Source organism: Anguilla anguilla, chromosome 1 (genome assembly GCF_013347855.1).
Source record: "Anguilla anguilla isolate fAngAng1 chromosome 1, fAngAng1.pri, whole genome shotgun sequence".
Classification (NCBI taxonomy): domain Eukaryota; kingdom Metazoa; phylum Chordata; class Actinopteri; order Anguilliformes; family Anguillidae; genus Anguilla; species Anguilla anguilla.
In genome coordinates, this window is record NC_049201.1 from 84,721,744 (window position 1) to 84,735,773 (window position 14,030).

Consider the following 14,030-nt stretch of genomic DNA (forward strand, 5'->3'; position numbering starts at 1 on the left):
AACTGCCATTAACAACACGGCGCGCCCGAAGGAGCACCTCGTTTCAGGACCGTTAACTCTCCCGGTCGTTTCTGTCTCCCTTCCAAGAAGCGCTCGGCTTCTCCACCCTCTCCGCTAATTACAAAGATTCTGCTGACCGCGCAGCGCTGAGAGAGAGGCCTCCACGCCGCAGACAGCCTGGAACCCGTACTGAGCGCTCACAGCCACACGGCGGCCGTTAGAGCAAATGGAGATTGAAGTCGCTGCGCTCAGCGTGTCGGCGGGGAGATGAGCGCAGGTGAGCGACAGAGCCCCACGCGTTCGACCCGCGGTCCGAGCGGCCCGGGACGCCCGGCGAGTCCCGCCTCCAACTCCGGTGAACAGGAAGCGAACGCGGAACCCTTATCGACCGACAATCGAGCGCGGCGAATGCGCAGAGCTCCGTCTCGCGGAAGCGACGTCTGCTGAGCGACGGGCGTGGCTGAATAAGAGCGGGGAATTATGACCCTGCCGCGCCGGCTTTAATTGAGCGACACAGCGGATTTTAAAAAAACACAGCCGTGTTATTAATGTTCTTTACGCCAAGATCGCCGAGAGTGACCGCGCATCCGAATCACACAATACTGTTCGGGGGTGTTCATTATTCCACAGGCTTCCCCTCCAATAATCTTTAAAATGCGCAGCCCCACTTTGCATTGAACTACACGTGGAAAGCCATTAAGAGCCTGGGCTGGAGCAGGAGGCGCGGCGTGCCGTTGGGTGGCGTTTCTAACATTACGGCCGCGTGCCCAAGTGCAGCGACGGCCTCTTAGACTCTGCCTGTTATGGTGTCAATAAACCCATAAATGTTAAAAATGTAATGCCGCCTCATAATATTACCATTTAGAGAGACATGCCCGCAGCACTTTCTGTTCAATTCTGCACCAGCGCCACGATCTGCCATGATTATAAACGCCGGCGCCGAGCGGAATGGACATATTGCACGACTGCGAAATTGCTTTAATTTGAATATGAAAACGCTACCGTTCCCGGTATTGCGTTTTGTGATTGCTCTAGCAACCGGAGGTGTGCTTTTCCGTTTTATTTTCGGTCTGCAGAAGCAGCCAGCAAACGGCTTTTGAAAACCTGACAACTTTGATCACACCGCGGCGACAAAACATTCAGCGTGCCTTCAGCACCAGACGGATTCCGGCAAATACCGGGGTTTGGATTCATCATTTTACATTTTGCCTACAGCTATTTTTTATTTATATAATTTTATTTATTTTTTAACAGAAACCAACATTAAAGTTCTACTCATCCAATAAATAAGTAAGTAAGTAAATAAATAAATAAATAAATAAATAAATAAATAAATAAATAAAACCCAGACCGTGATGCCATTCTACATTTGACCAAAAAAAATAAACAAAGAAAAGAAGCATCATGGAGTTGAAATGGGAGCCAGTGTGTGGTGCACTGATGAAAACACCCGAGACAGAAGCCCTGCTGAATAAGGAGGAGGGTTATAACTCACTATGACTCATTATAACGCATTATGACTCATAACTCACTATGACTCATTATAACACACTATGACTCATAACTCACTATGACTCATTATAATGCACTATGACTCATAACTCACTATGACTCATTATAACACACTATGACTCATGACTCATTATGAGCGAGCTCGGGACTCACAATCTCTTCTATGTCGTCGGCGAGGTTCTTGAACTCGGAGCTGGTGGGGTCCTCCAGCGCCTGGCTGTACTTCAGGTTGGACAGCTCCATGTGCCCGCTGTACACCAGCGTGGTCGCGCTCCTCTGCTGGCTGGCCGTGGGGCTTTCGGCCTGCTTGTTCTCCTTTGGCTTGACTGGGGGAGGGGGCAGCAGGGAGGGAAGCAATGCAGGAGAAGTCACATAGTGCACCAGGGTTGGGAATGAGCATCCAGATACTCAGACTACACGTAACAAGCATCATCAAGGACTCAAGGGTTTGAAACGTGCACTCAAACTACATGCAACAAGCATTATAAAGCACGCCAGGGTTTTGAATGAGTACTCGAGCACAAAACAAGAATTATACCTCAAATAAGGGTTTGCGCTGAGTAGCCTCCTTCAGTACTTAAAGTACATCCAACAGGCAATATACAGTTCAAAGCAGTTTCGAATGTGTACTCAAGAACTCGAAGCAAATTCCAAATAAGCATTATGCAGCGCACAAGGGATTTGGAAGTGCTCATATTACACACAACAAGCATCATGCATGCAGTGCAGACAGGCCGAATCTCAGAACAGTACCTCGGATAAACTCAAAGGGTTTGGATAAACACTGCTTTTGGAAACATTAATGTTGTAGGAAGATGAGAAGAAGCACCAATTAATAAAAATATGTGTTTCTGAGTCGCTTGTATTTTTTATTTATTTTTTAAAAAATTAAGTCAAAGGGTGCTCGCAGTTCTAATGAATGAATCAAGTCATGGGGCCACAAACACACGATCATTAACGGTACTGCTTACGCACAGCTTTTAAATACGTACGTTACCAAAACAATAAACTGAGCAATAGACCCTTTCCCGGGGGCCGCTGACCCCTGGGGGGTCCTTGAATGTACTGTGGGGTGGGGGGGGGGGGGGGGGGGGGGGGGGGGTTGGCCAGACTTGGAATTGGCCAATGACCTCATACAGATTGGTGAAAATGTTTCGAAACATTTTTAAAAACAAATATAACGCTTTTAACTTTAATGGTGGGGGTCCCCTGGATGCCTTTGAGCCTGGTTGGGGGGGTGCCTGGATCAGAAGAAGTTGAAAGCACCAGTACAATCTGATAAAGCAGCCGAAAAGATAGCCGTGGGCAACATCTGCCACGAAAACAGGCGTGCCAGACGGCCGGCAGGGTCGGTTCTTCACCGCGTGCGCTAAAAACCGAAGAGATAAAACCCGTTTACGCTTGACAACGAGTGGAGAAAAGCGTGGAGGGCCGTGTCCTCAGACTGGAACAAACGGTGCTCAATACCCCACCCCGCTGCTCAATACCCCACCCCGCTGCTCAATACCCCACCCCGCTGCTCCATACCCCACCCCGCTGCTCCATACCCCACCCCGCTGCTCCATACCCCACCCCGCTGCTCAATACCCCACCCCGCTGCTCCATACCCCACCCCGCTGCTCAATACCCCACCCCGCTGCTCAATACCCCACCCCGCTGCTCAATACCCCACCCCGCTGCTCCATACCCCACCCCGCTGCTCAATACCCCACCCCGCTGCTCCATACCCCACCCCGCTGCTCAATACCCCACCCCGCTGCTCCATACCCCACCCCGCTGCTCAATACCCCACCCCGCTGCTCCATACCCCACCCCGCTGCTCCATACCCCACCCCGCTGCTCAATACCCCACCCCGCTGCTCCATACCCCACCCCGCTGCTCAATACCCCACCCCGCTGCTTCATACCCCACCCCGCTGCTCCATACCCCACCCCGCTGCTCAATACCCCACCCCGCTGCTCCATACCCCACCCCGCTGCTCCATACCCCACCCCGCTGCTCCATACCCCACCCCGCTGAACGAGCAGAGGACACACGGCTCTCAGCTAAAGGGAAGGTGACACGCACAATGCCGCTCGTGTGTGTGTGTGTGTGTGTGCGTGTGTGTGTGTGTGTGTGTGTGCGCGTGTGGGTCTGTGTGTGCGTGTGTGTGTGGGTCTGTGTGTGCGTGTGTGTGTGTGAGGTGAGTGTGTGTGTGTGTGTGTGTGTGTGTGAGGTGAGTGTGCGTGTGTGTGTGTGTGTGCGTGTGCGTGTGTGTGTGCGCACATGCGTGGGAGAGTGTGTGTGTGTGCGTGCGTGCATGCATGCGTGTGTGTGTGCACGTATGGATAAGCAGCGCCTGTGTCGTGTCAAAGGGGTCTCACTGGGGCGCGCAGGTCTGTCCTCGTCCAGTTTAAGGGAGGCGTAAATGTTCCTTACGGGATAAACCAGCTCTTTTCACAACACCGGTCTGGAGCCCCTCTCATTAGCTCCAGCTCATGATCTAAATTAATACAATCAATCAATCGTTCGGAATTACAGTCATGTATCGTCCAGGTACGGCCGAACGCAAGCAAGGCTGCATTCAGCATTGAGGATGAATTTTAAAGGTGTAAATGTTGCCCATACAACTCTAGATTAGCCTAAACCTAAACTCTAGATCAGGCCTAAATTTGACATAACGGACCATTCATTCCCCGCCTAAATGAATTTCCACTCGTGTTCTCATTAAATAAAGAAATGAAATATAGGCTTTGGGAATGGTTGTGAAAAACACACACAAAACACTGAGGACCTTGTTCTGAATGCAAGTCCACCGCCCCTTACGGCTCAGCCAATCCTGAGCTTAATGAACGCTGCTCTCCACGGATACCGGCGATTCTCTCCCCCAAATTTCATCAACTTTTCATTTTTTAGGCTTCTTTAAAAAACAAATTGTAAATTGCCAACAGCTAGACACTGATGTCTACAGGAAAAATATGTTTACAGGACTTAATATTTCATGGTGTTTTTTTTCTCGTTTTTTAATTCAACCAAAAAAGGCCACATTAACATGCAACTATAGTTGTGGGAATGATATTAAAGAAGGGAAATGCATACATTTTTTTTAGAAATATATTATTTTTAATATAACTGAGCTTATTCTTTTTAATAATAGATCAAGCAGGCTTGGATAATTTTATGCAGGTAAGCAACAACAAAGTTTGGGCAAGGCGAGTTAACACTGAAAAGTCAACATCTGCAGAGTTCTTACACCTGTTATTTCCTGCCTTAAATTAAAGCACTGACCTCTAATGGGGAAACCTTGGTATGACCGTGCGAGATTTCAACCGGGACGGAAAAACAGGCTATAATCATTTTCCAAAATAAGGCGCTGCATTATTTATCAAGCAGCACTGGTTAGACGGCAGTTAATGAGTGACCACCTACCCTGGACGGTGAAAGTGCTAATGAAGTATCGAGAAATATTTACAAGGCTTTAACAAAAAGTCACTCCCTTTAACAAAAGGTTTTGTTGGCGCATCATTTTTGCCCAATTCACCAAAGCCTGCCTCCAAACTCAGTTCGGCAGTTTGGCCACGGGGCCAGAGTCCAGGACTCTGGGGAACAGCCGGCACTCGGTACGAAATGAGCGCTGTACCGTATCGAACCTGCGTTCTGCAGCCGCTCCAATGACCTCGACGTGCACTTTTTTTGCACGTCGTCTTCGGATGAAAGCGTCTGCTAAATAAACGTAATGTGGCGTGCTGCACTGCGCCCCGTTCTGAAGAGCAGGAAGTGTGGCGTAGAAACGGAACGGCCCCGGCGTGGGCAAGCGGCACTTACACAGGAAGACCCAGATCAGCACGCCGGCGACGGCCGCCAGGACCAGCAGCGCCAGGAGAACGCCCGCCACCACCCCTGTCTTCCGCTTCGGCGACATCTTCTCCTTATTGGTCAGGAAGGTCACCTGCTCATGCCGCTCCCGGTAGTTCTGTCGGACAGAGAGAGAGAGAGAGGAATATCAGCGAAAACGACAGAACACCGCCGCGCTCATCACTTTTCTGCACCTGTCGAGCGGGAAACTCTTCCCTGGGCCTGGGAAGCCAAGCGGGGATCGCACAGAGTTAAACCCTTTGAAGAAGGTGTCAGGTCAGAAATATTGAGAATGTGCCTTTTTTTTTACCGAAAAACTCTGATGGCTGATGTAACGATCACCACTGGTAATTCTAAGCAATGGCGTTCTAGAACACGGGCTAAGAATTTTGAATGAAATAAAATAACAAAAAAATGTACTCGTCAAAGGGTTAATCAACAGGTGGTATAATAATGGACAGAAGCTATATGGAGAACTCCACTGAAAACTTTAATAGAATACACCATTTATGACCATAGACAAAGGACTCTCTGTTGTGTTTCAAGTAAATGCAAGTAAGGCCCAAGCAAGTCAACCATGTAAAAGCCAAATGTCACATTTTTCTGGGCACACCGCACTGAATTCTACACTGGCTGATCTGATCAAATGGAAACAACACGATGCATTCAGAAGTTCTACAGAAAGGAATGTAGTACTATACACTATAAACGTCATGCCATTGCTTTTCCACACCGTTTTAGATCAACCAGTCATTTAAGTTACTTATTTATTTATTTTTACTAAGGAAAATACACTTTTAAAAGAGCGTGTGTTTTGACAGGAGAGCGGCTCTCCGACTACAGAGACAGCTGCTTCTGTTTCCAGCGCTTGTCATCTCGCGCGCAAGTTTTTCACGGAAACAACGAAACCGGCAGCACGCATAAACAAGACCGTTCAAAATGTACATCACGGCTCGTTTGCCAAATAGGACCGAGAGGAAAAAAATAACAATATCATTATCGTCGCATTATAGGAAAAAAAAAAAAAAAAAAAAACAGCAGCTGCAACGGGCGTATTGTTTACATATTGTGAGAAGGGAACAACAGCGAACACACAATGCAGGCAGATGACACAGCCGTCTGGAAAATGAGCACCCTCTTGAACCCTCTTGGTTTTCATCCGGGAAACTAATCGAAGAATTTCACATTGAGCTAATGATGTCCGATCTACAAAGTTTAAGACAAAAGAAAACAATACTGCAAGCATAAGTCTTCCCTATTTTCGAACATATGTGAAAACACCCAAGATTATTTATTTTGCTCTTTATTGAAAAAATGTTTGGAGGAGATTAAAACACTAATAAATGGCCACTTTCTGCAGGTAAACAGCACAGAAACTGGCCACAGAGCATCAGGAAAAAATGTAGAGACACTGGCAAACCTTACTGGATCCTTTCCCAACTTTCAAATCTCATATGAAGAATGTCTGTAAAATGTCATCTTGACCTTTCAGAAATTTTGCAATATTACATTTCCCATTTGATGCCGGCTATGCAAAAAAAGGTAGTCTGTGTCTATCCCTTTCAAAACAGCCACCTCATAGCTGAGGAATGCCCCTATCTCAGTAAAATTCTTCACCGTTTACACTTTAATCCCTATTTGCTATGCTGCTGGCTATGCTGCATCCTAAGGCTGGCCTACCTGCAAGTTTGCTATGCTTCATCCTAACTCTGGCCTACCTGCAGGTTTGCTATGCTGCATCCCAAAGCTGGCCTACCTGCAGGTTTGCTATGCTGCATCCTAAAGCTGGACTACCTGCAGGTTTGCTGTGCTGCATCCTAAAGCTAGACTACCTGCAGGTTTGCTGTGCTGCATCCTAAAGCTGGCTTACCTGCAGGTTTGCTATGCTTCATCCTAACTCTGGCCTACCTGCAGGTTTGCTATGCTGCATCCCAAAGCTGGCCTACCTGCAGGTTTGCTATGCTGCATCCTAAAGCTGGCCTACCTGCAGGTTTGCTATGCTGCATCCTAACTCTGGCCTACCTGCAGGTTTGCTATGCTGCATCCTAAAGCTGGCCTACCTGCAGGTTTGCTATGCTGCATCCTAACTCTGGCCTACCTGCAGGTTTGCTATGCTGCATCCTAAGGCTGGCCTACTTGCAGGTTTGCTATGCTGCATCCTAACTCTGGCCTACCTGCAGGTTTGCTATGCTGCATCCTAACTCTGGCCTACCTGCAGGTTTGCTATGCTGCATCCTAAAGCTGGACTACCTGCAGGTTTGCTATGCTGCATCCTAACTCTGGCCTACCTGCAGGTTTGCTATGCTGCATCCTAAAGCTGGCCTACCTGCAGGTTTGCTATGCTGCATCCTAAAGCTGGACTACCTGCAGGTTTGCTGTGCTGCATCCTAAAGCTGGACTACCTGCAGGTTTGCTGTGCTGCATCCTAAAGCTGGCTTACCTGCAGGTTTGCTATGCTGCATCCTAAAGCTGGACTACCTGCAGGTTTGCTGTGCTGCATCCTAAAGCTGGCTTACCTGCAGGTTTGCTATGCTGGTGGCTGTGTTGCATCCTAAAGCTGGACTACCTGCAGGTTTGCTATGCTGCATCCTAACTCTGGCCTACCTGCAGGTTTGCTATGCTGCATCCTAAAGCTGGCCTACCTGCAGGTTTGCTATGCTGCTGGCTGTGCTGCATCCTAAAGCTGGACTACCTGCAGGTTTGCTATGCTGCATCCTAAAGCTGGACTACCTGCAGGTTTGCTATGCTGGTGGCTGTGTTGCATCCTAACACTGGCCTACCTGCAGCTCTTTAACACTGGCCTACCTGCAGCTCTTTAACGCTGGCCTACCTGCAGCTCTTTAACGCTGGCCTACCTGCAGCTCTTTAACGCTGGCCTACCTGCAGCTCTTTAACGCTGGCCTACCTGCAGGTCTTTAACGCTGGCCTACCTGCAGCTCTTTAAAGCTGGCCTACCTGCAGGTCTTTAACGCTGGCCTACCTGCAGGTCTTTAACACTGGCCTACCTGCAGCTCTTTAATGCTGGCCTACCTGCAGCTCTTTAACGCTGGCCTACCTGCAGCTCTTTAACGCTGGCCTACCTGCAGCTCTTTAACGCTGGCCTACCTGCAGCTCTTTAACGCTGGTCTACCTGCAGCTCTTTAACGCTGGCCTACCTGCAGCTCTTTAACGCTGGCCTACCTGCAGCTCTTTAACGCTGGCCTACCTGCAGCTCTTTAACCTTGGCATACCTGCAGCTCTTTAACCTTGGCCTACCTGCAGCTCTTTAACGCTGGCCTACCTGCAGGTCTTTAACGCTGGCCTACCTGCAGCTCTTTAACGCTGGCCTACCTGCAGGCTGGGCACAGCGAGAGAGAGAGTTCACTCAGAGGCGCTGTGTCTTTAGAACATCCTCTCCGCTGCGATAAAACTGCAGGATGCCAGGCAGGCGTTAAACTAATTCTTCCTATTATATGGATTTAAAACAGAGCCTTTATTTTGTTTTTAAAACACCACAAACGGTAAGGCTAACTGGGCTCTCTTTTCATTGGGGTACTCAGTCTTACGCAAATTAAACCCATTTATGTCTTCCTTTTAATCCTGTCTTTCAAAGCTAAATTTGATCACTGAATACTTGAGTATGATAACTTTAAGCACTCTGCTCTACACCATTTGTTATATTTTTATAGTACAAAGGTACTTACTTTTCCATTCTGAAAACTGAATTTTTTACTTTTTAGCCAACTGTGTTTATGTTTTTACTGTTGCTACTGCTATTTATTCAATGACTCTCCCCCCTCTTATCTTAAATCTATCACATTTTAATAAATAAAAATATATCAGAAAGACAATAAGAACGATTGGGTGTATGTGCTATTCAAGTTCTTTCTTGGAGGGTTACTTCACACAAGCAGATCTTTTGAAAGTTCTTCCAAAAAAAGTAACGGACAGCATGTCACGTGTTAAACTGTAAACTTCCAATAAATGACAGAGAACGGGCCCATAAGTCCTCTCATGCCTTTCTTTGAGAGCCCGTATTTAAGAAATTAAACATTAACACTTGTGTCGAAAGAAACCACAGCGCAGTATGAACCACAGGCGCAGAGCCAAAGTCGGCTTCTTCTTCCCTTATTGACTCACTGTTCTGTGAAACGACTGATCATTTGCTCACTGTATTCACTTCTCGTGGCCTGGCTCATAGCAGGCTTTAACTGAATTAAAGCCGCAAGCGGCGATGGGAGGGGTCCAAGCGTTGGCACTATCGCACCCCCTATGGAGCGATTTTTAACCCTCCTATTATGTTCAAATTAACTAACAACCTTTATGTTTGGGGTCAATTTGGCCCCAGCAATATAAACCTGCAGAAAATAATTGTAACTGAAAGTGTTACCAAAGTTTCCCTCTCAGCTACTTTAGGCCTTTCTACTGACCATCTTAATACCCCAGTAAATAAAACATGACTCCCCCCATTCTCCCCTTATACATCAAGTATTGATTTTAAATGACTGTACAAATCTCATTCATTGACCTAAAATGGAAAACAAAGTACGTTTTGGTGTTTGCAGGGCTTTATGTTGGTATTAAGTGCTCATTAAAAAAGAAAAATAACATTTGGAAAGAAACACACCTTTTATTATCAAGCGTAGTAACATTTTATGTTCGGGGTCAATTTGACCCCAGGAAAAAATATTAAAAATGTCAAACATTTCAAATGTTTAGGTTCAAAAAACACTTCAGAACATCAATAAGTAACATATGACAGTTATTCAATAATGAATAAACACCAATAAAAAGTAAAATAATCCCCAGAATTGAGTTTTGTACATTATGTCTTGTACATGACTGCTAGCATCTCTGGTGGGGCCTGGAACCATTTTGATGACATTATCAGCACTAAGTCTACCCTGTCTTTCAACTGGGGATCCGAACCATAGTAGTTCTCCATTTTTGGAAGTGAACATGTCAGTTCTTGGTGGTTGAGAGGTGACAGGAAGCTTTCTTGTGGTTGAGAGATGACGGGGGTTTCTTGGAACCTCAGTAGCAGAAAATATACACCACTGTCTGGTGGTCACTGTCAAAATCTTTCTCTCTCTCTCTGTCTCACTCACACACACACACACACAAATTCATGCAGTATTTAGTAGGTTTGGAAATATGAATGAAGGTGTTGTCTTTTTAACTATAACTGTCAGTAACAAAATCTAATTACGTGGCCTGCGCAAAATGTGCAATATGCCGCACAAATTATTTGGCCCTTCGCGAGTGCCGCACACAACGGAAACTATGCAGACTACGCAAAATTATAAAACAGTATTTAGATGGTTCGGCGTGTATGTAGAGCTGCAGCGCTTCCGCGCCGCAACTAAAATAGGTCAGACACATATTCCAATCCATTGCTCAGCTTAGCAGAGAATGCACATACGGAGTAAGATTTCTCTCAGCATAAAATACAATTATATATATATATATATATATATTCGTTTTATTGGGCAGAGGAAAGAGAGACCGTCAACAAATATCACTTCCTATCAATTATAAATTCCAATGTAATTACACAGCTGATTTCAAAACCAAGAGGTAATATTTGTCTCTGAAATGTTCCATTCAGTTTGAAAAGGTCCAATCTGCTCCAAAATGCCAGTGTGCTGGTAATCTTTTTGTTTTACAGTTAAAGCAAAAGGGGCAGCATAAAAGTTTGCAAGACAGTTCAAATTCAAATAATTTGGGACTTCCTGGTTTCAGGTTTTACTGGTACAATTCAAATGAGTCGCTGCTCGTTTTCCTTGCGCTCCAGTTCACCCGAAGGAGAGTTCGGTTTCGCCGAGTCCACCTTTCTGCGATCAGAACGGAGTGAACGAGTGATTTTATTTCCATCCCATCGATACGCCCTTCATCCGCCACCCTGCGTAACTGACACGGGCTTAACTCTAACTTTAAATGGCGAAAGCATCACAAAGAACAAAAGCGAACTGCGTCAGATTAAGGCCGGAGCCAGGAGGGGCAAACCGATGAGTTGAATCACAGTTGTAGTTTTGAAACCTTCAATAGGAAAGCTGGACTTTACTGATCAGCTCGTGGGGGAAGGGGGGACTGGCCATGGGGAGGAGCACGGGGAGAGACTTTATAAATAGGCAAGAGGGATATTGTCCCCGAGGTCACATTACAAAGGCGTTACAAGTTGGAAAAAGAACTTTGCATATGACGCCTTGATTTCAATACAAATGCAAACTGACAACTCGTCCCCACCTAAAAAAAGGGAACATTTCAACGTGAAATACAAGAAACTCGACCTTATACAATTACCATACCTACAAAACCATGCGAAAGCAAATCTTGCTTGTATTAACCTGAATTGCCGGTCTCTCGTCACAGGCCATACTGGCGTGGACCACGTCTTCGCAAAGAGAGGCCGTTCGTGCCGTTCGCTCGCTGAAATGGCATTGTTAAAGTCTAGGTTTGATGTGCACATACTATAGTAAAGTTGTCCCGGCGACGCATCTGCTGCACATTACGATGCTTCCGTTGGGACGTGCGCGCAATACAAATGGGCAAAGTGATAACGGTCCTCCCCTTCCACAGAGTGATCAAATGACAGAGCATTGGTATGCACGGAGCTACCCGCGAATACACGGCTTGCATTAACGCGATTCTGCATCCGCCTCTCCCCTGCACAGCCGGGGAAGTGATTATAAAACTGTTTCGCTCAATCACTGCTCACAATTGCCTCTGTGCCCGCGGTCCACAGGTTCGACAGCCAGCCTGGATGGCGGAGCGCTTCGGTTCTAAATCAATTTGTCAGACGCGCTCCCCCTCCAGATCGCGGCTCAATTATAAAAGTCTGAATTATAACTGGCCGCAATTAAGCCGTTCTCAGCGCAGTTGAGCCTTCACACCGCCCTCGCCCCTAATTGGAAATTTTTAACGGCAATCATGGCACGGAATTGAGATAACCATTAGGGACGGGGTCAGCGAATGCTTTAGGCTTTCCCATCACTTACTCTGATCTGAGCCTAATTAAAGCATTAGATTGCCTTTGTCCCGAGCCCCGGCTTGGCCCTAAAAATTAATCACATATTCATCCATTTGTTAGCAGTTAAGGGCGCTCTTTTCTGCCGAAATGGTCTGCCCATTAGGGCTCGCTTTGACTCCGGAGGACACAGCGCCGCAGCCTACGCCTTCGCCGGACGGAAATACAGAGTCAGTCACGGGCAGCTTAGCAGAGCAGCATTTTTAGCAGTGCAACATTAGCCTGGCATGTCGCGTGGGGGCTGCCTCATTAATGCCCTCCAGCAAAGAACCTTCGCCCAGTCTAAAACAACAACAACAATAAAACCAACCAAAATAATAAAAAGCAGATTAAATGGTTGCCTTACGGTGTCGCAGTCAGCAGCTACCGAGCCTACGTAAAATGAAGAAATGCGTATAGCCCACAATACTGCAGTCCATCCATCCATTATCTATACCCGCTTATCCTGAGCAGGGTCCATCCATTATCTATACCCGCTTATCCTGAGCAGGGTCCATCCATTATCTATACCTGCTTATCCTGAGCAGGGTCCATCCATTATCTATACCCACTTATCCTGAGCAGGGTCCATCCATTATCTATACCCGCTTATCCTGAGCAGGGTCCATCCATTATCTATACCCGCTTATCCTGAGCAGGGTCCATCCATTATCTATACCCGCTTATCCTGAGCAGGGTCCATCCATTATCTATACCCGCTTATCCTGAGCAGGGTCCATCCATTATCTATACCCACTTATCCTAAGCAGGGTTGCGGGGGGTGTTGGAGCCTATCCCAGCATGCATTGGGTGAGGGGAAGAAATACACCCTGGACAAGCCGCCAACCCACCCACCCACTCACTCACCCACCCACCCACTCACCCACCCACTCACCCACCCACTCACCCACCCACCCACTCACCGACAGACACGGGGAGAACATGCAAACTCCACACAGAAAGGCCCCAAGCCAATATTCGAACCCACGACCTTCTTGCTGTGAGGCGACGGTGCTACCCACTGCACCACCGTGCCGCCCACAATACTGCAGGGCGCTGGACAAACATAAAACGCCGTGCCCAACACGGAGCTAAAATCTGACACCAAACCAATTTAATGCGCTGGACCTGTACCTTTGAGAGACAGGGTAAACACGTTAGTTTACCCGCTGCGGGGGAAGGGAAGAGCCAAACAGTCTGACCGGTTTAACCGGAACGGCATTGTGCAAGGCGTGGCGCTGAGAAACGACAGGCCCCATGCTCATCCTCAGACACCTATCCGTTGTGCCCGACGGCGTTGAGCAACGCAAACCAGGCCTTTAAGAATGTGTAATTCCATTTGATTTCACTGAAACCCTTCAAAGATCGTCTTCAGACGTCATGAACACGTCATGCAGCCGTCTGTAGTCATTCCGTCGAACAAGAGTCCGATTTACAAGCTAAATATGCCCACGTGGTTTGCACTGAGATGCTGTTATGGTCAGAACTTTGGACCACGAGCAGCGCTCACTAACTGAGGAACGTTAATAAAGGAAAGGCCTACTTGGACTTAAAATATAGCTTTCTTCGTCAAAATAGAGGCAATATTATTTATAAACTCACGAACAAGGCTGTCATTACAAGGATGTTGCTATCATTATCACAAATAAAGCAGTTATGAAATATTTGCAAATGTAGACATAATCTCAGTTAGAAGCA

General features: G+C 47.0%; 1 protein-coding gene across 1 annotated transcript in view; it reads right to left on the reverse strand.

Moving 5' to 3' along the window:
* zmp:0000001114 (suppressor of tumorigenicity 14 protein homolog) overlaps nt 1-14,030 on the reverse strand; it is a 50,520-nt gene that overhangs the window by 20,467 nt on the left and 16,023 nt on the right. The window contains exons 2-3 of the mRNA XM_035428427.1: nt 5,318-5,465; nt 1,666-1,838 (exon numbers count right to left, since the gene is read on the reverse strand). Of these exons, the coding sequence (XP_035284318.1) occupies nt 1,666-1,838; nt 5,318-5,465 (321 nt within the window). The remainder of the gene's footprint in view (nt 1-1,665; nt 1,839-5,317; nt 5,466-14,030) is intronic.